Source organism: Staurois parvus, unplaced genomic scaffold (genome assembly GCF_062004578.1).
Source record: "Staurois parvus isolate SC_StPar_1 unplaced genomic scaffold, SC_StPar_1.0 ptg000078l, whole genome shotgun sequence".
Classification (NCBI taxonomy): Eukaryota; Metazoa; Chordata; class Amphibia; order Anura; family Ranidae; genus Staurois; species Staurois parvus.
The window spans coordinates 11,453,223-11,479,452 of record NW_028317874.1 but is presented as its reverse complement, the minus strand read 5'-3'; the positions used below and the strand labels follow the sequence as shown (position 1 = coordinate 11,479,452).

Sequence of the window (26,230 nt, the reverse complement as noted above, 5' to 3'; positions counted from 1 at the left end):
TGTTTATGTAATACAGTAGTAAATGGTTCTTATGTGGTTTCTTCATTGCCACAATTATTCAACCCCTTAAAGACTACCACTCTGAAGAACAGAGGTTCATACAGGTGCTTTCCATCAGGTATTGAAAACACCTGTGGATGTCACCGAGCAGCAATCAAGCATAATAAGCACCAATTAGGCAGCTTTAAAATGACTGTGATACTCAGCTCCTTCTAGACATTTACTGGTGTGGTTACAAACATGGTGAAGGCAAGAGAATGGTCCAGGAAGACAAGAGAAGAGGTGATTTCTCTTCACAGGAAGGGCAATGGCTATAAGAAGATTGCAAAGATGTTAAACATACCAAGAGACACCTTAGGAAGCATCATTCGCAAATTCAAGGCAAAGGGCACTGTTGAAACGCTACCTGGTCGTGGCAGAAAGAAGATGCTGACTTCGACTGCTGTGCGCTACCTGAAGCGTAGAGTGGAGAGAAGTCCCCGTGTGACTGCTGAGGAACTGAGAAAAGATTTGTCAGATGTGGGTACAGAAGTTTCAGCCCAGACAATAAGACGCACACTGCGTAATGAAGGCCTCCGTGCCAGAACTCCCAGGCGTACCCCCTTGCTGTCTCCAAAGAATAAGAAGAGTCGACTGCAGTATGCCAAAAGCCATGTGGACAAACCACAAAAGTTGTGGGATAGTGTTCTGTGGACTGATGAAACAAAATTAGAACTGTTTGGGCCCATGGATCAACGCTATGTTTGGAGGAGGAAGAACAAGGCCTATGATGAAAAGAACACCTTGCCTACTGTGAAGCATGGTGGAGGGTCAATCATGCTTTGGGGCTGTTTTGCTTCTGCAGGTACAGGGAAGCTTCAGCGTGTGCAAGGTACCATGAATTCTCTTCAGTACCAGGAGATATTGGATGGAAACGTGATGCAGTCCGTCACACACCTGAGGCTTGGGAGACGTTGGACCTTTCAACAGGACAATGATCCCAAGCATACCTCCAAGTCCACTAGAGCATGGTTGCAGAGGAAAGGCTGGAACATTTTGGAGTGGCCATCGCAGTCACCAGACTTAAATCCGATTGAGAACCTCTGGTGGGACTTAAAGAAAGCAGTTGCAGTGCGCAAGCCTAAGAATGTGACTGAACTGGAGGCCTTTGCCCATGAAGAATGGGCGAAGATACCCGTAGATCGCTGCAAGACACTTGTGTCAAGCTATGCTTCACGTTTAAAAGCTGTTATAACTGTAAAAGGATGCTGTACTAAGTACTAAGATTGAATGTCACTTGGGGGTTGAATAAAACTGATAATGCTGTGAGCACAGAAAAGACATTTGTGGTTATTTCATTATAACTGTTATGTTATATTTGTCTGACCTACAAGTGCCTCTTTAATGTAAATGTAAGCAAGATGACTGAATGATCAAAAGCAATGTCAAACTGGCCAAAACACTCAATTTCAGTGGGGGTTGAATAATTTTGGTCACAACTGTACAAATCAAATATTCCCTCCTGGCCTGGTATGGCTTTTGGGGTGATCCCCACACACTTAAAAAATTACTCTAGGGTCCCTCCTAACCTTCCTACCAGACCTAAGGGTAAGGAGGGGGGGGGGCATGCTGTTTTGTTTTTTGTTTTGTATAAAAAATGTCATATTTTTAATAAATGTCAGTCCTGAACATATAGGCATTTAGAGGTATAAAAATAAAATATTGCCAGCACGTCCAAAAGCAACGGTATTTAGGCAGGAGGCGCATAAACAGTTTAAAATGCATCATGCGCTTGAGCATTAATTCATTTCACTAGCCAGCATAAATTATTATTTGGGCCAATAAAATGAATTAATGCCCAAGCACTTGAAGCGACTAAATGAGTTTAGGATGACTAGGCAAATGCCCGTGTGCATGATGCCTAAAAAAGAAAAGAAAATATACTCTTTGCCAGGGACGGACTGACCATTTGGAAACTCGGGCAATGCCCGAGGGCCCGGGGTCAGTAGGGGGCCCCATGAGATGCCCCTGGTATCTTTTTCATAGGCTTTTTTGAGTTTGGACAAGGACACAGGAGCCCCATGATCCCCTATTGCCCGGGGGCCCCATGAGTTGTCAGTCCGCCCCTGCTCTGTGCTTAGAGATCACTCATACTGAAGTACAGATAGGATAACTGCAATCTGCTAATTCCTACAAATCACAAAAAATACAAAAAGGAAATTAGAAAAAACGAAATCCCTTCCCTATTCTTTAGCCAACTGCATATTCATGTAACCATCAGAGGTTTAAAGTGGAATGTAACTGTATCTGTGCACCATAAATTGAAAATGATATTTAATTCATTTTTATATTTAAAGCAAACTCACCCATCCATCTATGTCTCCCTGTTTTATTGTGTTTAGGATCACACTAAAAACACCCCTTAGCATTTCTAGATGCACCCATCTTGAGTAAGGGCAGATGATTCATGTAGCATTTACTTCCTGGAATCCATCTGTCCTTAGCTCAGGCATGCAGGCAGGAGGGTGTGCTTAGCTGAGAAAGCCCCTCCTCCAAATAAAAGGAAAAAATGACCATGAAGACTTAGGGCAGTGGTTCTCAACCTTTCTAATGCCGCGACCCCTTAATACAGTTCCTGATGTTGTGGTGACCCCCAACCATAAAATTATTTTCGTTGCTACTTCATAACTGTAATTTTGCAGTGGGAGGAGTAGTGCCACATCATTGGTGTCAGTGGAAGGAGTAGTGCCCCATCACTGATGTCAGTGGGATGAATAGTGCCCCATCGTTGGTGTCAGTGGGAGGAATAGTGCCCCATCGTTGGTGTCAGTGGGAGGAATAGTGCCCCATCGTTGGTGTCAGTGGGGGGAATAGTGCCCCATCGTTGGTGTCAGTGGGGGGAATAGTGACCCATCGTTGGTGTCAGTGGGGGGAATAGTGCCCCATCGTTGGTGTCAGTGGGGGGAATAGTGCCCCATCGTTGGTGTCAGTGGGGGGAATAGTGCCCCATCGTTGGTGTCAGTGGGGGGAATAGTGCTCCATCGTTGGTGTCAGTGGGGGGAATAGTGCCCCATCGTTGGTGTCAGTGGGGGGAATAGTGCCCCATCGTTGGTGTCAGTGGGGGGAATAGTGCCCCATCGTTGGTGTCAGTGGGGGGAATAGTGTCCCATCGTTGGTGTCAGTGTGGTGGAGGGGGAAATAGTGCCCCATCTTTGGGGTCAGGGGGGGGGATAGTGCCCCATCGTTGGTGTCGGTGGGGGGAGGAATAGTGCCCCATCATTGGTGTCAGTGGGGGGAATAGTGCCCCATCATTGGTGTCAGTGGGGGGAATAGTGCCCCATCATTGGTGTCAGTGGGGGGAATAGTGCCCCATCATTGGTGTCAGTGGGGGGAATAGTGCCCCATCATTGGTGTCAGTGGGGGGAATAGTGCCCCATCATTGGTGTCAGTGGGGGGAATAGTGCCCCATCATTGGTGTCAGTGGGGGGAATAGTGCCCCATCATTGGTGTCAGTGGGGGGAATAGTGCCCCATCATTGGTGTCAGTGGGGGGAATAGTGCCCCATCATTGGTGTCAGTGGGGGGAATAGTGCCCCATCATTGGTGTCAGTGGGGGGAATAGTGCCCCATCATTGGTGTCAGTGGGAGGAATAGTGCCCCATCATTGGTGTCAGTGGGGGGAATAGTGCCCCATCATTGATGTCAGTGTGGTGGAGGGGGAAATAGTGCCCCATCATTGGTGTCAGTGGGAGAAATAGTGCCCCATTGTTGGTATTAGTCACACAAATGATGGGGCACTATTCCTCCCACTGACACCAATGATACTTACCTTGCTGACCCCTGCTCCAGCCTGGGCTCGCTCTCTCACTTACCTGTCAGCTGTCTTCCTTCTCTGGACGCTCTCCTCTTCACTTACTCCGGCAGTTCCCTCGATCTTCTTAGATCTGCCGCTCGGCTCCTCCTCTCCAAGCTCCACCTCCTCGCCGGTGATTGGCCGCCTGTGTGCCTCTCCTGAGCTACAGTTCCGGTGGCCAATCAGCGGCGAGGAGGCGGAGTTGTTGATGGATCCCGGAGGTGTGGCCAGGTGACAGGGCAGCGTGTCATCCCGCCCACACATCGACTGAGTCAGAGGAGCGGTGTCTCGGTTCCTAAGACCATCTGAAATATGTGTTTTCCAATGGTCTTAGGCGACCCCTGGGAAATGGTCGTTCGACCCCCAAAGGGGTCGTGACCCCCAGGTTGAGAACCGCTGACTTAGGGGATGTATGACATAATTTTGCCCTAGGACAGAAACTAGGAAGCAACAAAAGAAATGTAAAACAATGTTTAAAACAAGTAAATATAATATATATTCTTATCTATTTAATAATGCTAGCAGCATAGGGATTAAAAATAGTTAATGTTGATTAAGAGTTTAGTCCAGCTTAAGTCCTAGCTTGTACAACTTTTTTAAGAGATCATTATGTGGATCAGAACACTTTGCTACAATCAAGTTAATCTATGTCCACAGCATTAGCTTGGTCTAGAACAGGGCTCTCCAAACATTCCAAAAATTGGGCCAGTTTATTGTCTTTCAGACTTTAGAGGGGCCAGACTGTGATAAGTGGGAATAGAAAATACCCTAGTATTGGTGGGAGGAGGAATATTCTCCCATCATTGGTGTCAGTGGCAGGAATAGTGGCCCATTGTTGGTGTTATTGGGAGGAACAATGGCCCATCATTGGTGTCTGTGGGAGGAATAGTGTTCCATTGTTTTATATTGGTAGGAGAAATTATGCCCCAATGTTGGTGTTAGTGGGAGGTATAGTGCCTCATATTAGAGGGAGGAAAAGCACCCCAAGGGCCAGATAAAGGCAAGCAAAGGGTCACAATTTGGAGACCACTGGTCTAAAACATTTCTGATACAGTCAGACAATTCATTCAGATTTGTCTGACATGATCCACCTTTACTAAAGCCATGGTACTTTGGGCAGGGGCGAACTGACAACTCATGGGGCCCCCGGGCAATAGGGGATCATGGGGCCCCTGTGTCCTTGCCCAAACTCAAAAAAGCCTATGAAAAAGGTACCAGGGGCATCTCATGGGGCCCCCTACTGACCCCGGGCCCTCGGGCAGTGCCCGAGTTTCCAAATGGTCAGTCCGCCCCTGACTTTGGGTCCAACAAGGTATGTGCTTTTAAATTATCATTGATTCTGTTCAGGAGAGATTCCATTAACTTTCCTGTCTTTTTCATTAGTACCCTGATTGTAGATAGGTACAATATCAGCTGTCTGATAGTCACAGGGAAATATGAAAAGTTTGGTACTCCTTTTCTTTACCTTAGGGGTTGATTTATAAAGAATTTGAAATAATTTGTCCAATAAAGAATGCATGTACATTTTTTTCTGTATGAATAGATAGAAAATTAATGTAAATATGCTAAATCCTGTGCTGTTTGAATGTAAATCATTCACTTAAAAGGGAAAATACCACTAGATGGAGCTCAGACTCATAGGAATTTTTTTATTATATTTACATCTTTAAGTCAGGTGTTATTTGAACTGAGACTGAACTATAGCACATCTCAAGCACTCAGCTGTATTCGTGATCCATAATTCTTACTGTAATGGAGTTACGCTAATCAAAAGTTGTAACACCAATGTTTGTGAAAATGCCCATAAGTTAAGACACCAAACACACCTTTATTGCTAGGTTCAACCAGGCATATATCTGATTTATGATATTTAGTTTCTAACAAATCGTAATTTCATTCTGCGCAATAAATGGAAATATAGATATGATTTAGAAAATCATATTGGCAACTGGGGGGGGGGGGGGATTTATGTGGTGGATTATGTGCTACGGTTGTGAGACTAAGTGGAAACAATGGTTGCGATGGTCCAGGAGAACATTACGCAGGCTCTGGTCAAGCAAAAATGCTGCCACAACCTTAGTACCAGAGACAGACAGACAATGTGGATCAGAAAGTGAATGTTCTATTCCCTATGCTGAAAAACAAACTACAGGCAGCATGGAAGGGGCATAATTACATTGCACCTGAATTATTTAACCGCTTTTGCAACGCCCTATTGCAGAAATTCTGCTACAGGGCGGCATGGGTGCGCAAAATCACATATATATGATTTTGCAGTTTGGTGTATGGGATGCGTGCAAGCCATTCGCGGCCTTAGCTGTTAATCATCGAGTACCGGCCGGTGATTCCCCGCTGGCACCCGGCGATCTTCGAGGATTTCTGACGGGGGAGAGACTTGTATGTAAAAAATACAGATCTCTCCCCTGTCAACTACTGCACACTGCTTTGTATGGCTCTGCATAGCAGAGCCATACAAAGCAGTGTGCTTACAGGGAAACTGACACACAGCACATAGTAAAACAGCACACAGTTAACCCTTTGATCGTCCCAGATGTTAACCCCTTCCTGCCCAGTGCCAGTGTCAGTGCTTTTTATTAGCAATGATCACTGTATTGGTGTCACTGGGGATGTCAGTAACACCAAGTCAGTTCCCCCCAGTGTCAGAATGCCCACCGCAGTCCCGCTATAAGTCGCTGATCACCGCAACTAATTTTTCACGTATTGGGATTTTTTATAGCAAAGACATGTAGCAAAATACATTTTGGCCTAAATTTATGACAAAATTAGATTTTTTAATTTTTTTTACTGGACATATTTAATAGCAGAAAATAAAAAATATTGTTTTTTTCTCAATTATCAGCCTTTTTTTTTTAATAGCGTAAAAAGTAAAAAATAAAGTAACGAAGTGCCATATCACAAAAAAGGGCCTGGTCAAGAAGGGGGGTATATCCTCTGGAGCGTAAGTGGTTAATTTATGTGGTACGTTTGGGAAAAGGAAGTAGAAGACAAAAAACTTTCCATGTGAACATACTTAAGACATAAAAAACAGCATATGTAATGTACGTTTGCAGCCTGCTTGAACAGGAAGAAACTGTCTCACTTTTAGTCTTGTTAGCTGACACTTGGGAGTTTGGGGCAGGCCTGAAAATCAATTCACACCTGTTTTTCACATAGTAAATTTTGGTGACTGAAGTACTTTTGCCATACCAGGACCATTTAAGAGGGAAACCAGGGAGGACCCTCCTTTCAGTCCTCAAGGTAGATGCAGGGCACAGCCTCCTATCAAACAGTCTGCCTTCTGCATCTTACTGGAGGTGCAGGCAGACAAAAAAAAAGAAATTAAAGAGATGCTGCAGTTAGGGGTCATTCAGAAGTCCCATAGTGCCTTGATGTCACAAATAGTCCTGGTCCCCAAAAAAGGATAAAACTACCAGGTTCTGCACAAAAAGCTGAATAACATTACTACTGCTGATGTCTACCCTACGCTTTGGGTCAATGAGTTGTTGGATAATCTGGCAGCCACCCATTATCCAACAATCCTGGACCTTAGCAGGCAGAGGAAACTTAAAAATTACCCTGGCCCTGAGGCTTTGGAAAAAAATTGCCTTTTTCACCCTTTTTTCATATTTTTTGAGTTCACAGTAATGCTGTTTGGGATGAAGATTATGCCAAAAACCTCTCAAAGGATTGCGAATGACCTGCTGGGATGGCTGGAATCATTTGCAGTAGCCTACTAATATAACATTTCAGTGTTCAACCCTACCTGGGAAGAACATCTCGCACATCTGACACAAGTTCTGGACTGGCAGATGATAATCTGACTGTTAACCCCAATAAGTGATAGATAGGCATTGAGGTCTAGTACTTAAACCAAAAGAAACCCAGATTATGTTATTATTGGGGGCAGCAAGCTACTATAGGACATTTATGTGAAGCTACAGTAGCTAGACTTAAATGTCTGATTAACCTAACATAGAAGTAACTACCTAAGTTGGTGTCCTGAATGCTAAAGTGTATTAAAGCCTCTCAGGCCTTGAAAGGGGAACTAGCCAGTGCTCCTGAGCGTCAATCTCCAGATTTAAAGCCTTCTGCCTGTGGCTTAGGTGTGGTCCTGAAACAGGTGGATCAGTCAGGAGAGGAACATCCCATCCTCCTCCTGAGCAGAAAACTACTTTCTAGGGAGGTAGCATATGCCACCATGAAGGATCACGTGGGTGCTGCAGAAGCTGCAACACTCCCTGTATGGTCAAAGCTTTATAGTGATCATCAAGCACAATCCAATCAGCTAGTTAAACTATGTTCCTAGAGTGAATGCCAAGCTACCCTGTTAGAGCTTGATTCTCCAGAAATATGATTTCATCATACAGCTTAAGAAAAGAAATAACCTTGGCAACTTCAAGAACTGTCATGGCAAGCAGACCCAGATGAAATGGATTGCATTGGAAGGAAACATGCAATACCTTTTCTGCAATCTTCTAAAGAGGGAAGGTGTGATGATAATTAGGTCTGATGACCCTAAACTGTGTTGAGAGAATGGGGAAGTCATATTGCACACAGTGCCACCCTTAATTTTCCCTAAAATGCACACACTGGCAACAGAAAAAACAAACTTAAATTTCATGCCTGTGCCAGGCATTTATGAGAGGTAACGCATGACAGTCCAGTTAAAGACACATTGGGGAGATTTACTACAGCTGGTGCACACCGAATCTGGTGCAGGTGTACATATTAACCAATCAGCTTCTAGGTTTTATTGACAAGATTAATAAAACAACCTGAAGTTAGAAGCTGATTGATTATTATGCACAGCTGCACCAGATTCTGAATGCTCCAGCTTTAGTAAATCTCCCCACTGATGCAAAGCAGTTCAGCCAGAAGGATTGTGGCAGCATAATAAAATACCACTAAAACAGTCTAGCTAGAAGTAAAGCAGGATACAGAAAATTTTCTTTGGCAGACTCCAGAATGGCTGTGGTAACTCAATCATAATACAATCTAGAAACCGTTTAGTGCCTATTATTACTATTTTAATATCACCAAACCAGATGGGCTTTATTCCCTCTAGACAAATTACATACAATATTAGTCTTACCCCTAACATCATACAAGATGCAGATCTCTTTTCTCGTAATCTTCTTTAACTAGGCCTAGACATACACAAGGTGCTTGACAGCGTCTTATGGTCATATGTGGAAATCATCTTAGCCAAATTTGGCTTTCAGGGAGAAATTATGCATGGCTTTAGAGCATTATATTATAATCTGTGCACACAAATCAAGCTATCAGGCTGTTCCTCTGTATATTTCCATATTGGCAGAGGCAGAAGACAGAGTTGCCCCCTATCACCATTGGTTTTTGCCCTGGCCATTGAACTCTTGGCTACAGCCATCAACAATGACCAAAACATCAAAGGCTACACTAAGGGGGTCCATGAGTTCAAATTAAGCATGTACGCAGATGATGTGCTTGTGTTTTTATCAGACCCAGGTGTTTCTCTTTGTAACCTAGTATCCACACTAAAGATCTTTCACGATCTTTCTCAGTCTAGCTAAATGTTCGTCTCTTCCTATTAACTTACCTCAACCCATGATCTTTAGTATTAAAGATAGGTTTGGCTTTTCTATATGTGATGGATCCCTCCCATGCCATAGCATTAGACTACCTGCAAGCTTTCTCCAGGGTTAAGCAGTGGCTGCAGTTATGGTCTACATTTCCTTTCTCCCTTTCAGGCAGAGTTACAGCCATCAAGATGTCCATATTACCAAAACTGCTTCATTTTTTAGAGCACTGCCTATTTATGTCTCCCATCAGACTATTGAAACGATTCAAAGAGCAATAATAAAATTTATTTGGAGGGGCAAAAGACCCTGCTTTGGCAAGCCATTGGTGTATAGACCCTTATCCCAAGGAGGATTGGAGATACCTAACATATGCCACTATTACTTAACTGCCAGACTTGCACAAACAGTGCAATGGCATACCTCTCCCATGCAGATACCATGGCACCTACTTGAGTTGACTTTGATCCATCCATTTCACCATCCAGGAGTATTAAGGTCTACTACTATATGTCCTAGAGATATGGCTCCTCTGAACAGTATATTATCTCAAACATTACGTTTATGGAGATTATACCACAAAAAATATAAACTGTATAGTACAGTATACAGTAGTATAGTATACTTCCCCTATCCTCCTATAAGTGGGACCCAAGTTTCTCCCCGGCTTTACATACCGCCAACGACTACTCAAGGTGGGAAACGTATACCTTGACTATGCTACACTCTCTTATGCAGGGTCCACAGTTCTGTTCCCTTGCTTATCTCCAACAACAATATGCCTTCCCACAATTGTAATTTTATAAATATTTACAGATTAGACATTTTTATGGATTTGCCATAATTCCTCCCATAATAGCAGTATTATCTCTAAGTTTCATAGTTCTTTAAATACGCTATATTTACCTGATAAATCCTCTGCAGTGGCACAGTGTGAAACTGAAATTGATCAAGTGTTTTCTACTGAAGAGTGGATGGATATACTTGCTAATATGCACAAATGCGCACATTTTATGACCATTAAAGAGACAGTAGTGAAACTTTATATGAGATGGTTTCTCACTCCTAATAAATTACATAAAATCCCCCCTGATTATCCAGAGACCTGCTTTAGGGATTGCCCAGATAGCGGCACTTTCCTCCATATATTCTGGAGCTGTTCAGCCCTTAAACCTCTTTGGCTGAAGACAGCATTTAAGGTTTCCCAAATTACCGGCACTCAATTGACCTTGACATTACCTATGTGCCTGCTTTTTGCTTCTTTGCCAGATATACCATTCCCTAGTAAAAAACTTGTTCATACTCTCTTTAGTGCAATTTTAAGGGCCATCGGCATAAGCTGGTGTACCTCTACAGTACCTTGGTCTCTGGTGCTACAAAGCATGGAAGCCATCAAATTGATGGATTGAATTCACCACACTATCTTAGACATCATGCATATCTTTGAACGTAAATGGGAACCATGGTCTTCATATGGTAATCTATTCTGAAACTAACTTTTGGCCAAGGTGTAATGGATATTGATAATTCACCTCTCTTTATATTTCCTTTCTTTGCACCCCATTTGTACCCATGTTCTGATACTGTAACTAGTCCTTTTAGTGGCTACTATTGTTAAGTCCTGGTTGGGACGTAGTAGATTTATGTTAGTATTTACATCACAGAGTTTTACATCACATGTATATTTGACTATGAGCCATCTTAACAAATTGTTCTTAACACTACTTATGTAATGTCATTTGGTTTGTATTACTTTTTACTTTCCAATAAAAGCGATTGTATTAAAAATAAATACATACATAAATAAAACAATCTAGAACTAATACACATCTGTAAATCTGGCTTTATTTGAGCTAAGTATATTTTAGTCTGTCAGCTCGCCATAATCCATAATTTTTACTGTAATGGAGTTACACTGATCAAAAGCGGTTACACTGATGGCAGTCAGTCACCAAACACTCTAATATTACTAGGTTCAGCAGGCTAATGGAACACATAATGAAATTTGCAATTTAATTCTAAGCAGCATTATGTTGGTTGTCAGATTGTAAAACCTTGTCAAATGCAATTATAGATGCATTTAGAAAAGTTAGTATTATTTCTGTAAACCCCATTTTCAGGGTCCTGAAGAGATGGCTGCAAGTGGTAGGCTATTTATTGAGAGCCATGTCACTTCAGCAATAAAATAACCTCACCTGCCCAATCATAATATTCTGTAGAATATTCACTGAGCTGCACATGCATATATTTCTGGCATGGAGCTTGAGTGACAGGATTACTGAACTCCTGCATGTGCGTGGGCTTTAGGTCTTCCCATGCCGGCAAATCAATATGGGGGAAGAAGAGCACTCAGAAGAAGCTGGAGAGAAGGTGATGGCGCTCTTGAGAGATCTTGTCGGATCATGTGAGAGACGGTATATAGAACACAAAGATGTATTGAGTGACACTATTTTAAATATACTTACTATTAGAAAGCAGGCACCAATCAAAGCAGCTTTCAGCTTTACATCCAGATCAACAGGAAATTCTATCCCAAAGTTATCAGCATTGGTAAAAACGTCATTCACAAATCCTGACCAATACTTGGAAATTTTGCCAATCACTGATTTTTCACTTAATGTTTTCACCTATAGAATAAAAATGCAAACAAGAAAAAGTATTTTACGTAACATTTCAGTGTTCAAGATGCAGTTCTAGTCTTATCATTCCATTAATTAATATTATGTCAGAAAAACACTAAATCCCTTGGATACTTTGAAAATACATTTTGCTTAATGGGTACATCCAGCCCACATTAGAATATCTCAAGAAATCTTAAAATTTTCCATCCCAGGAACATATATTTTTCTGAACTGGGTCCATGTGGTATTCCTATCATAAACTGGTCTACTAGTATAAGCCAGACAAGGTACAGTATTTCTAGGTTTGCAGATTTATGGAATATGCTATTCTTTAATCTCGATTACACTACACTACTAATCCCTTTACAAGACTGTCACACACTTGTTTTTGGACTCTGTAGTTCATTATTTACTTTCCGTACTGGAAATTCCACCAGAAGAATTCCAACAACCGCAGGTTTATGGACTAAAGATTCAAAGGGCTTGTATACTAGCTCACGTGCAGAAGGGATAGGAGCTTACCTGCCCCCACCAGTCCCCAGTAGCAGTAATTCCCAACAGAATCTAAAATGCAGCTGTGTTTCAGTTCCGACTTCCCTCTCCACCCTAACAGACATCTTTAGATAAAGGGATTTGGATAAAACATTATTTATTATTATCATTATTATTATACAGTATTTATATAGCATCAGAAGGTTTGCTCAGCGCTGTACATTATAGTGGGGGACAGAACATGAGACAATACAGTAACAAAACAATACACGAAGGGTTTGAGGGCCCTGCTCTTTCGTGCTTACAATCTAGGAGGGAGAGGATAGTGGTACAGGAGGAAGTGGCTGTGGGGGATGGAGTGGTAGGAGGAGTGGAGGAGATCGGCTGTTAATTGAGGGTGGGGTAGGCTTCCCTGAAGAGATGGGTTTTCAGGGTGCGCCTAAAGGCGAGGAGGGTAGGTGACAGTATGATAGATTGGAGTAGTGAGTTCCAGAGGATGGGGGAAGTCCTGGAGAAGTCCTGCAGTCGGGTGTGGGAGGAGGAGACCAGGGAGCTAGAAAGTAGCAGGTCTTGTGAGGAGCGAAGAGTACGGGTTGGGTGGTATTTGGGTAACAGGTTGGTGAGGTAGTTTGGGGCAGTGTTATGAATGGCTTTGTATGTCAGTGTTAGTAGTTTGAATTTGATGCGTTGGGCAATTGGAAGCCAGTGGAGGGAATGACAGAGGGGGGTGGCAGAAGTGGAGCGGTTGGTAAGGTGGATGAGTCTGGCCGCTGAGTTCAGGGTAGACTGAAGCGGGGATTGCCTGTGTTGGGGTAAGCTGGTGAGAAGGGAGTTGCAGTAGTCCAGACGTGAGATAATGAGGGAGTGAATGAGTTGTTTAGTAGTGTCTGGGGTTAGGAACGTACGTATTATGGAGATGTTACGGAGGTGGAGCCTGCATGAGTTTGCCAGCGATTGGACATGGGGTTGGAAGGACAGGTTTGAGTCTAGAGTGACACCTAGGACTTTGGCTTGCAGGGTGGGACTGATGTTTCCATTTCCAAAAAATCCCTCTGTTACCTATACATATACAAAACTTCCAAGAAGCAACAGATCCTATGGCACTCTTGTTAGAGAATCCCCTGACTTTCATACTGTTAAGCCAATTTCCAGACATGGGAACTTAAGATCACAGATGCTTCTTAAGGACAATGAGCCAATTCTCTAACCTCGTTCCACTGGTTACATATTTTTACCACTTTCTACTCTGGTTCCATTTCTCAGGCCCTTGGCCTAGATCAGGGGTGGGCAAACTTTTTGACTTGAGGGCCGCAATGGGTTCATATATTGGACCCGGGGGCCGGACCAAGAGTAGATGAATGATGTGTATGTGTGAATTAATATAAATTAAATTAAAATTTGTAACATTTCATCCCCCATAGTACTATTCCCCCCCAAGTAGTAAGCCAAGTCCCCCCTGTGTCAATTTACTTACCTTTGCTCCGCGCGTTCCTCTTGCCGTGTTCCCGCGCCGTTCCGGTCTTCAGGGCGGACTGCGAGAGGAGCCTAGCTCCCCTCATGTTCGTCACGCTGCCCCGCCTACACACATCCTGACAGCCAATCACTGGCTATCAGGATGTGAGTGGCAGCGAGACTGGCCAATCATTGCATTTGAGCGCGCTGAATGATGCAAATGTTTGCCTGCCCTGGCTGTTTTTTTTTTGTATCACGCTCCGCAGGCCGGATTAAAAGGTCTGCCGGGCCGTAGTTTGCCCATTCCTGGCCTAGATAGAACTACTTAGTTGTCTTCACTACTGAGCCTTCAGCTGATCCTGTAGTTACAGGTTCAGTTCCTAAGCAATTTGTACAATGACATGGCCAGTGCACTGGATGAACCTTCTTAGTCACCTCCACCGACTGACCCAACCTAAACAACCACCATTCCTGCTATCCCAAACTGGCTGCTGTTAAGGGGATTTCACAGGTATTGACTGAGCATAAGTCTCACACAAGATTCCATTCAATCTAGCATATTGTAAGACTTACTGCTGTTGCCTGTCTATCTCTATGCTATATTTGCATAGATTGCAATACACCTACCTACATGTTGCTGTCTTTACATGCAAATTAATCTTGAGGCAGTTTCTCGGTTTCACTTCAACTCTTTACTGCAACATAACTTAGTTACAAACAAAAATCCATCACATTAGTTAATGAACAGTTGCAGGGCAGCAAACTCTGGTTGCAATCAATTCCACCTTTTTTGGCAAGTCCCAAACATACAGTATGATGCCATTTTCACAATGTCCCAGTGTTGGGTGGTAAAGAAGGGTGTTGCAGCAGTGCTTCTCAACTTAGTTTAGGTCTGACCCAGTACTTCATGGGTCCCATGCCCAACTGTAGGTGACTTTCCTGGATGGAAAAGGACCCCATTTCTAAATCATCCTTCTTGTTTCTAAAGACAGGCTATGTACCCTGGATGAACTTCTCGTGCCCCACACACAGTATTGATTAGGGGTAGGGCTTCCATGTTCAGTGGCCAGGACAAACCCATGAGGCTATTAAACCCTTGTTACACACTACCATGCACATATAAATTTCATAGCAGAATAGGTTACCCTTTCTTGCTCCTCCAACTTCCTACTGGACACTAGGTACATGGCTCTCTGTAAGTTGGTATGTGCTACATGTAGGCTATTGGAGGTAACTGTATTCAAACCAAATCTCTAGGCAGAACCAAATGCACAAGTTAAAGTACATACTGTATTTGTTTATTGGTTAATTTGCCTTAATCTTGCTGTAATCTTGTACAGCTAGTGCTATACATTTTATATAAGTTCCACACTGCACAGCAAGGCAGGTGGTACATGCAGTTCCTAATTAAGCAATGCTTCCTGGTTCAGCAATGTACCATCACGTCATCTTTTCTCCTCCAGCCTCCTCATTTGGCAATGAATCAGTATCATTGCCTCTGTTTAGGTAATATGACTTACCCAAATTGGTAAACCATGTAACAGACTAATCTTACTGATTTGCTGAAATGTGTATATCACAAGAATGGTTGTTCAAAATTACAAAACCCTTGGCAAGTAGAAAGAGGAAACATGATTATTTTAATGGTGTGTTTAGCCGAGTTCCACTATTAGATCTATTCACACCTATGCGACTTCAAATCAATGACAGTTCAAATTGCATGACAAGTCACACCCAGTGATCGGCAATAGAACCCTTCTAATCAGTGTGACTCTGACCTCGTAGGATTTGGAAAGTAGTTCCTGCACTACTTTTGCCGAATTCGGGAATTCGGGTGCGACTTGCATAGGTGTCTTACAAGTCGCACCTAAAGTCAGACTGACATCCAACTTTGAAATCGTGCAACTTCAAATGAAGTTGTACGAATTCAAAGTCGTATTCAGTGTGAACCCGGTTTACTTAAGGTTACCTCTTGTTCTGTTTTGGGGAGAGAGGAGTTTCTTTATATCTGAAATCTGGGAAAAGAAAAGGTCTACCTTTTTCAGCACTGTTCTGCCAGCACTACAATGGTTAAAGAATATGTTACCCCAACCCCAGGTAAAGCCTTTTTTCACTTACTTGATCCTCCAGTCTTGCAGGCTCCACTCTGCTGCTAGACTGGTCCCTGCAGCCATTTTTCCCCTGCACTCTAGCAGTTGGATGCCTCTGATCTCAACAGAACCAAGGCAAGGACCATAAATCAGCACTGGACATGAGGACACCATAGGGACAGTCCACTGCCAAAGTGTAGGGAAGTGCTGTCTACTGGAAGAGCACAGAATCAGGTAAGTAAAACTGCTGTTACCGTCTCCAAAACAGAAACTAGGGAGCATTTTTACTTTTCCCGGAGTTGAACTATAACAGTACATTTCCTATTGCCAGGAGAGACACCAAGGTTCATAGACAGGCTGTAATTGTAATGCTGAATTGAAGCAGACTGTCTAAAAATACAGTTTCTATTTCTCATAGCACGGTCTGTTTACAGTGCACTTAGTAAATATATTTTTGGCATTCACTTGCTCCAGCAAGGAGATCGTAACCTTTAAAGAGTACATTGATGTGTGTGTGGCTTTTTTGTTTTTATCAAAGCAACTGAGGTCATAAATGTTCCTTGTGCTTCCATTTTCAGACATAAACACTACTGAGGTGTGCAGTAGCCTCGTCACACTGGCTCCCTGTCACACAGCAGCACAATAAAGCTCTCACTCCTTTTTTCCCTTTCGCAAGAAACCGGAACCTTCACAAAGGTAACATATTTCTGGCAGAAATGAGTTCATCATATCATAATATGAGAGAAAGGGAATTTTTAATGTGTTTTTTGTAAAATCTTCAAAGCTCATAGTCAACGTCTTTGCCTCGTAGGCTGTTTTTAGTCTCACATTTACTGCACTGCACCTGCAAGCATGCTGGTTTCGGTGGCACCAAAAAGAATCTAAGAGACAAAGACCAAAGTGAGGATAATTAGATGCAACACCACTAGCTAGCAAATTGAGGAAAGATTTAAGATAACATTACAGTCCTGGCAATGACAAATATACAGCTGTTTTACTGGGAACTCATGTTATAAATAGAGAACGGATGCACATCTTCAAAGTTGTGTTTTTGCTGAGGTTATTGCAATTGAAATATTGCACTGTGTTCATTTAAAAATTATAAAAAAAATGTATATAGTCAAAGTTTAACTCCAGACAGTTAAAGAGCCACCATCAACCCCCCCCCCCCCATTAAAATACACATATGTCTTATCTACCACGGGATTTGTAAATCAATCCAACCTCTTTCGTGATTCATTTACCTCAGCCAGACTGTGCAGCCAATTTCATATAACTTTATCTGAGTTGAATGGTATCTACACCCAAAAGCAAAAAAAATTATATATTGCAGCTTACCAATCCTTAAATCTGGCATATGCATTTGTTTTCTCTTTTTTCTTTCTTGTTTTTATTTCCTTTTTATGCTTTTATCCAGCCAGTAATTCTGTTATTTTTCAATGTCCTTTAGCTGATCAAGCTGTCCAGCAAAAGTGGCAGGTAAAGGGTTGAGACAGGCCATTTAACACTGACATGGGTGCTTACTAGGGATAAACTGAAGGCCATCTAGGGTAAGGGTCTGGTATAGATTAATGGAATGCCCTGTCTTTTTCATAAAAAACAGAATGAGGTATCTGAGACCTGTTATTTTGCCAGCATTTTAACTGCTTCCTGCCTGACCTATAATAGAATGACAGCTTATTGGGAGTTCTGCCATCTTGGGTGGATATCACATGATGTCCTCTCAGGATCACACCTTGTTTGCGCCCCAGGGGCCTCGATGCAGGGCAACCTGCCACCCGCAGTGTCCACCAGAGACAGCAAATGACAAATTAGTGTGACAGGCTGCTTCTGGTACTGATAGCTTTGGCCAATCACAGTTGCACAATAGTACATACTGGATGGATGGATGTCATTCATAAAAAATGGTTGCTTATAACAGTGATTATCACTAGAGATGAGCGAATCGAAGTAGGCGAAGTGGAATTCGAGTCGAATATTGGAAAATTTTCGATTCGCGCCGAATCCGAAAAATAGCCTACTTCGGACGCGCGAATCGAAATTTTTCCTAAAATGGCGGCGGACATGTGCGGCGACGGAGCGGGGATGTCTGGGAAGGCGCGCAGACAAGGCGCGCTGACCCATAATGCATTCCTTAATGACATGTGATCGCATTAGCCAATCAGCAGCCAGCCAGCCAGCACTGTGTAATGGTCGAGCTATAAATAGCGGCCATTTTAGAATTCTTCATTTGCCTCCAGTCATTCAAGAGAGGCAGACCGCTCTGTATTAGGGACAGAGTTAGGGCCACAGAAACGTTACTTGGGGACAGAGAAACGTTACTTAGGGACAGAGAAGCATTACTCAGGGACACAGAATTGTTAATGAGGGCCACAGAATCGTTACTTAGGGCCAAAGAAACGCTAGTTAGGGCCACAGAATTGTTACTCAGGGACAGACAGAATTGTTACTGAGTGCCAGAGAATTGTTACTTAGGGCCACAGAAACTTTAGTTAGGGCCACAGAATTGTTACTCAGGGACAGACACAGAATTGTTACTGAGGGCCACAGAACTGTTACTTAGGGCCACAGAAACGTTATTAGGGCCACAGAATTGATACTCAGGGACAGACAGAATTGTTACTGAGTGCCAGAGAATTGTTACTTAGGGCCACAGAAACTTTAGTTAGGGCCACAGAATTGTTACTCAGGGACAGACACAGAATTGTTACTGAGGGCCACAGAACTGTTACTTAGGGCCACAGAAACGTTATTAGGGCCACAGAATTGTTACTCAGGGACAGACAGAATTGTTACTGAGTGCCAGAGAATTGTTACTTAGGGCCACAGAAACGTTAGATAGGGCCACAGAATTGTTACTCAGGGACAGACACAGAATTGTTACTGAGGGCCACAGAACTGTTACTTAGGGCCACAGAAACGTTAGTTAGGGCCACAGAATTGTTACTCAGGGACAGACAGAATTGTTACTGAGGGCCACAGAACTGTTACTTAGGGCCACAGAAACGTTAGTTAGGGCCACAGAATTGTTACTCGGACAGACACAGAATTGTTACTGAGGGCCACAGAATTGTTACTGAGGGCCACAGAACCGTTACTTAGGGCCACAGAATTGTTACTCAGGGACACAGAATTGTTACTGAGGGCCACAGAACCGTTACTTAGGGCCACAGAATTGTTACTCAGGGACAGACACAGAATTGTTACTCAGGGACACAGAATTGTTACTGAGGGCCACAGAACCGTTACTTAGGGCCACAGAATTGTTACTCAGGGACACAGAATTGTTACTGAGGGCCACAGAACTGTTACCTAGGGCCACAGAAACGTTAGTTAGGGACACAGAATTGTTACTCAGGGACAGACACAGAATTGTTACTGAGGGCCACAGAATTGTTACTTAGGGCCACAGAAACGTTACTCAGGGACACAGAATTGTTACTGAGGGCCACAGAACCGTTACTTAGGGCCACAGAATTGTTACTCAGGGACAGACACAGAATTGTTACTCAGGGACACAGAATTGTTACTGAGGGCCACAGAACCGTTACTTAGGGCCACAGAAACGTTACTCAGGGACACAGAATTGTTACTGAGGGCCACAGAACCGTTACTTAGGGCCACAGAATTGTTACTCAGGGACAGACACAGAATTGTTACTGAGGGACACAGAATTGTTACTGAGGGCCACAGAACCGTTACTTAGGGCCACAGAAACGTTAATCAGGGACACAGAATTGTTACTGAGGGCCACAGAACCGTTACTTAGGTCCACATAAACGTTATTCAGGGACACAGAATTGTTACTGTGGGCCACAGAACTGTTACTTAGGGCCACAGAAACGTTAGTTAGGGCCACAGAATTGTTACTCAGGGACAGACACAGAATTGTTACTGAGGGACACAGAATTGTTACTGAGGGACACAGAATTGTTACTGAGGGACACAGAATTGTTACTGAGGGACACAGAACTGTTACTTAGGGCCACATAATTGTTACTCAGGGACACAGAATTGTTACTGAGGGCCACAGAACCGTTACTTAGGGCCACAGAATTGTTACTGAGGGACAGACACAGAATTGTTACTGAGGGCCACAGAATTGTTACTGAGGGCCACAGAACCGTTACTTAGGGCCACAGAATTGTTACTCAGGGACAGACACAGAATTGTTACTCAGGGACACAGAATTGTTACTGAGGGCCACAGAACCGTTACTTAGGGCCACAGAAACGTTACTCAGGGACACAGAATTGTTACTGAGGGCCACAGAACCGTTACTTAGGGCCAAAGAATTGTTACTCAGGGACACACACAGAATTGTTACTGAGGGACACAGAATTGTTACTGAGGGCCACAGAACCATTACTTAGGGCCACAGAATTGTTACTCAGGGACACAGAATTGTTACTGAGGGCCACAGAACTGTTACTTAGGGCCACAGAATTGTTACTCAGGGACACAGAATTGTTACTTAGGGCCACAGAAACGTTACTCAGGGACACAGAATTGTTACTGAGGGCCACAGAACTGTTACCTAGGGCCACAGAAACGTTAGTTAGGGACACAGAATTGTTACTCAGGGACAGCCACAGAATTGTTACTGAGGGCCACAGAATTGTTACTTAGGGCCACAGAAACATTACTCAGGGACACAGAATTGTTACTGAGGGCCACAGAACCGTTACTTAGGGCCACAGAATTGTTACTCAGGGACAGACACAGAATTGTTACTCAGGGACACAGAATTGTTACTGAGGGCCACAGAACCGTTACTTAGGGCCACAGAAACGTTACTCAGGGACACAGAATTGTTACTGAGGGCCACAGAACCGTTACTTAGGGCCACAGAATTGTTACTCAGGGACAGACACAGAATTGTTACTGAGGGACACAGAATTGTTACTGAGGGCCACAGAACCGTTACTTAGGGCCACAGAAACGTTAATCAGGGACACAGAATTGTTACTGAGGGCCACAGAACCGTTACTTAGATCCACATAAACGTTATTCAGGGACACAGAATTGTTACTGTGGGCCACAGAACTGTTACTTAGGGCCACAGAAACGTTAGTTAGGGCCACAGAATTGTTACTCAGGGACAGACACAGAATTGTTACTGAGGGACACAGAATTGTTACTGAGGGACACAGAATTGTTACTGAGGGACACAGAACTGTTACTTAGGGCCACATAATTGTTACTCAGGGACACAGAATTGTTACTGAGGGCCACAGAACCGTTACTTAGGGCCACAGAATTGTTACTGAGGGACACAGAATTGTTACTGAGGGACACAGAATTGTTACTGAGGGCCACAGAACCGTTACTTAGGGCCACAGAATTGTTACTCAGGGACAGACACAGAATTGTTACTCAGGGACACAGAATTGTTACTGAGGGCCACAGAACCGTTACTTAGGGCCACAGAAACGTTACTCAGGGACACAGAATTGTTACTGAGGGCCACAGAACCGTTACTTAGGGCCAAAGAATTGTTACTCAGGGACAGACACAGAATTGTTACTGAGGGACACAGAATTGTTACTGAGGGCCACAGAACCATTACTTAGGGCCACAGAAAAGTTACTCAGGGACACAGAATTGTTACTGAGGGCCACAGAACCGTTACTTAGGGCCACAGAATTGTTACTCAGGGACAGACACATAATTGTTACTGAGGGACACAGAATTGTTACTGAGGGCCACAGAACCGTTACTTAGGGCCACAGAATTGTTACTCAGGGACAGACACATAATTGTTACTCAGGGACACAGAATTGTTACTGAGGGCCACAGAACCGTTACTTAGGGCCACAGAATTGTTACTCAGGGACACAGAACTGTTACTGAGGGACACAGAACCGTTACTTAGGGCCACAGAATTGTTACTCAGGGACAGACACAGAATTGTTACTCAGGGACACAGAATTGTTACTGAGGGCCACAGAACCGTTACTTAGGGCCACAGAAACGTTACTCAGGGACAGACACAGAATTGTTACTCAGGGACAGACACAGAATTGTTACTCAGGGACACAGAATTGTTACTGAGGGACACAGAATTGTTACTGAGGGACACAGAATTGTTACTCAGGGACACAGAATTGTTACTCAGGGACACAGAATTGTTACTGAGGGACACAGAATTGTTACTCAGGGACAGACACAGAATTGTTACTCAGGGACAGACACTGAATTGTTACTCAGGGACAGACAGAATTGTTACTGAGGGCCACAAAAATGTTACTTAGGGCCACAGAAACGTTACTCAGGGACACAGAATTGTTACTCAGGGACAGACACAGAATTGTTACTGAGGGACACAGAATTGTTACTGAGGGACACAGAATTGTTACTGAGGGACACAGAATTGTTACTGAGGGCCACAGAACCGTTACTTAGGGCCACAGAAATGTTACTCAGGGACAGACACAGAATTGTTACTGAGGGACACAGAATTGTTACTGAGGGACACAGAATTGTTACTGAGGGACACAGAATTGTTACTGAGGGACACAGAATTGTTACTGAGGGACACAGAATTGTTACTGAGGGACACAGAATTGTTACTCAGGGACACAGAATTGTTACTGAGGGCCACAGAACCGTTACTTAGGGCCACAGAATTGTTACTCAGGGACAGACACAGAATTGTTACTCAGGGACACAGAATTGTTACTGAGGGCCACAGAACCTTTACTTAGGGCCACAGAACCTTTACTTAGGGCCACAGAAACGTTACTCAGGGACAGACACAGAATTCTTACTCAGGGACAGACACAGAATTGTTACTCAGGGACACAGAATTGTTACTGAGGGACACAGAATTGTTACTGAGGGCCACAGAATTGTTACTCAGGGACACAGAATTGTTACTGAGGGACACAGAATTGTTACTGAGGGACACAGAATTGTTACTGAGGGCCACAGAACTGTTACTTAGGGCCACAGAACTGTTACTTAGGGCCACAGAAACGTTACTCAGGGACACAGAATTGTTACTCAGGCACACAGAATCGTTTAATTAAAGAGTATGTCAGACAACATGCAGAGGAGTGGCAGAGGAGGCAATGTTTTAGGAGCGAGCAGACGTGGCAGCAGAGGAAGGGGTCGAGGCAGCACTATTCGCAGCCAGAGGCTAGTGCTCCCGGTGTCATCCAGTACAGTGAGGAAGAGCTAACAGAGGGCGGTCAGGAACGGGGGGAGACATCCGCCTCTTCAGCAGCCAGGCGAAGAAGTAGTGGCGAGGAGAGTGGCTCGGTAGCCGGTGTAGAGACAGGTCTGTCTCCTGACCCACACGCAGCCGAGGGGGCTAGTAGTGAGGCGGAGACCCTAATTGATGATGATGAGGCTGATCGCACTTGGCAGCCTCGTCGTCATCAGGCTATTGCTTCCGCATCATCAGGAGAAGAGGGTGGCAGCTTGGCAGCGAGCAAAACAGTCGGTGGGTTGTCTCCATCGCCACACTCTGCCATGTGCCACTTTCAGATCTCCTCACACACTGCTGGTGTGTTGAATTTTTTGACATAGGGTGCTGGCAGATTACGGGCCTCCCATAGCTGCTGCCAGGCCCCTAATCTGCCATGGGCCCCTATACCGCCTCCTCATGCTGCTGCCAGGTCCACAGTGTCTCATGCCATGTGCCACTTTCAGGTCTCCTCACACTGCTGGTGTGTTCAATTTTTTGACATAGGGTGCTGGCAGATTACGGGCCTCCCATAGCTGCTGCCAGGCCCCTAATCTGCCATGGGCCCCTATATACCGCCTCCTCATGCTGCTGCCAGGTCCAGAGTCTGTCATGGGTCCCTGTACGGCCTCCCATTGCTGCTGTCTCCATCGCCACACTCTGCCATGTGCCACTTTCAGGTCTCCTCACACACTGCTGGTGTGTTGAATTTTTTGACATAGGGTGCTGGCAGATTACGGGCCTCCTATAGCTGCTGCCAGGCCCCTAATCTGCCATAGGCCCCTATATACCGCCTCCTCATGCTGCTGCCAAGTCCAGAGTCTCTCATGGGTCCCTGTACGGCCTCCCATTGCTGCTGTCTCCATCGCCACACTCTGCCATGTGCCACTTTCAGGTCTCCTCACACACTGCTGTTGTGTTCAATTTTTTGACATAGGGTGCTGGCAGATTACGGGCCTCCCATAGCTGCTGCCAGGCCCCTAATCTGCCATGGGCCCCTATATACCGCCTCCTCATGCTGCTGCCAAGTCCAGAGTCTGTCATGGGTCCCTGTACGGCCTCCCATTGCTGCTGTCTCCATCGCCACACTCTGCCATGTGCCACTTTCAGGTCTCCTCACACTGCTGGTGTGTTGAATTTTTTGACATAGGGTGCTGGCAGATTACGGGCCTCCTATAGCTGCTGCCAGGCCCCTAATCTGCCATAGGCCCCTATATACCGCCTCCTCATGCTGCTGCCAGGTCCAGAGTCTCTCATGGGTCCCTGTACGGCCTCCCATTGCTGCTGTCTCCATCGCCACACTTTGCCATGTGCCACTTTCAGGTCTCCTCACACACTGCTGGTGTGTTGAATTTTTTGACATAGGGTGCTGGCAGATTACGGGCCTCCTATAGCTGCTGCCAGGCCCCTAATCTGCCATAGGCCCCTATATACCGCCTCCTCATGCTGCTGCCAAGTCCAGAGTCTCTCATGGGTCCCTGTACGGCCTCCCATTGCTGCTGTCTCCATCGCCACACTCTGCCATGTGCCACTTTCAGGTCTCCTCACACACTGCTGTTGTGTTCAATTTTTTGACATAGGGTGCTGGCAGATTACGGGCCTCCCATAGCTGCTGCCAGGCCCCTAATCTGCCATGGGCCCCTATATACCGCCTCCTCATGCTGCTGCCAAGTCCAGAGTCTGTCATGGGTCCCTGTACGGCCTCCCATTGCTGCTGTCTCCATCGCCACACTCTGCCATGTGCCACTTTCAGGTCTCCTCACACTGCTGGTGTGTTGAATTTTTTGACATAGGGTGCTGGCAGATTACGGGCCTCCTATAGCTGCTGCCAGGCCCCTAATCTGCCATAGGCCCCTATATACCGCCTCCTCATGCTGCTGCCAGGTCCAGAGTCTCTCATGGGTCCCTGTACGGCCTCCCATTGCTGCTGTCTCCATCGCCACACTCTGCCATGTGCCACTTTCAGGTCTCCTCACACACTGCTGGTGTGTTGAATTTTTTGACATAGGGTGCTGGCAGATTACGGGCCTCCCATAGCTGCTGCCAGGCCCCTAATCTGCCATGGGCCCCTATATACCGCCTCCTCATGCTGCTGCCAAGTCCAGAGTCTGTCATGGGTCCCTGTACGGCCTCCCATTGCTGCTGTCTCCATCGCCACACTCTGCCATGTGCCACTTTCAGGTCTCCTCACACTGCTGGTGTGTTGAATTTTTTGACATAGGGTGCTGGCAGATTACTGGCCTCCTATAGCTGCTGCCAGGCCCCTAATCTGCCATAGGCCCCTATATACCGCCTCCTCATGCTGCTGCCAAGTCCAGAGTCTCTCATGGGTCCCTGTACGGCCTCCCATTGCTGCTGTCTCCATCGCCACACTCTGCCATGTGCCACTTTCAGGTCTCCTCACACACTGCTGGTGTGTTGAATTTTTTGACATAGGGTGCTGGCAGATTACGGGCCTCCCATAGCTGCTGCCAGGCCCCTAATCTGCCATGGGCCCCTATACCACCTCCTCATGCTGCTGCCAGGTCCAGGCGAACGTAGTCACACAGGGGAGGAACTTCTCAGTGTAATGAACAGAGAAATCGACAGATGGCTGTCTCCGCGCAAACTGAAAATCGGAACCATGTTGACCGACAACGGAAAGAACATGGTGTCTGCTCTGCGTCAAGGAAGGTTGTGCCATGCGCCATGCATGGCTCACGTGTTCAATCTGGTTGTCAAGCGGTTCCTAAAATCCACCATCCCACTGCAAGACATCCTTAAAATGTCACGTAAACTTTGCATGCATTTCAGCCATTCCTACACCGCAAAGCACACCCTCCTTGAGCTGCAGCGGCAGAACGGAATTGCACAGCATCGCCTGATCTGCGACGTTGCAACAAGGTGGAATTCAACCCTACACATGTTAGACCGCCTTTACGAACAGCAAAAGGCCATCACCGATTTCCTGATGTTACAAGCGGATAAAGGTACTCCCCTGTGTAACTTCGATGTCAG

General features: G+C 44.9%; 1 protein-coding gene across 1 annotated transcript in view; it reads right to left on the bottom strand.

Annotated features, from left to right (window-relative positions):
* Positions 1-26,230, bottom strand: part of LOC149469262 (phospholipid scramblase family member 5-like) — a 96,789-nt gene that overhangs the window by 12,937 nt on the left and 57,622 nt on the right. The window contains exon 6 of the mRNA XM_089669550.1: positions 11,855-12,016. Coding sequence (XP_089525676.1) covers positions 11,855-12,016 — 162 coding nt within the window. The remainder of the gene's footprint in view (positions 1-11,854; positions 12,017-26,230) is intronic.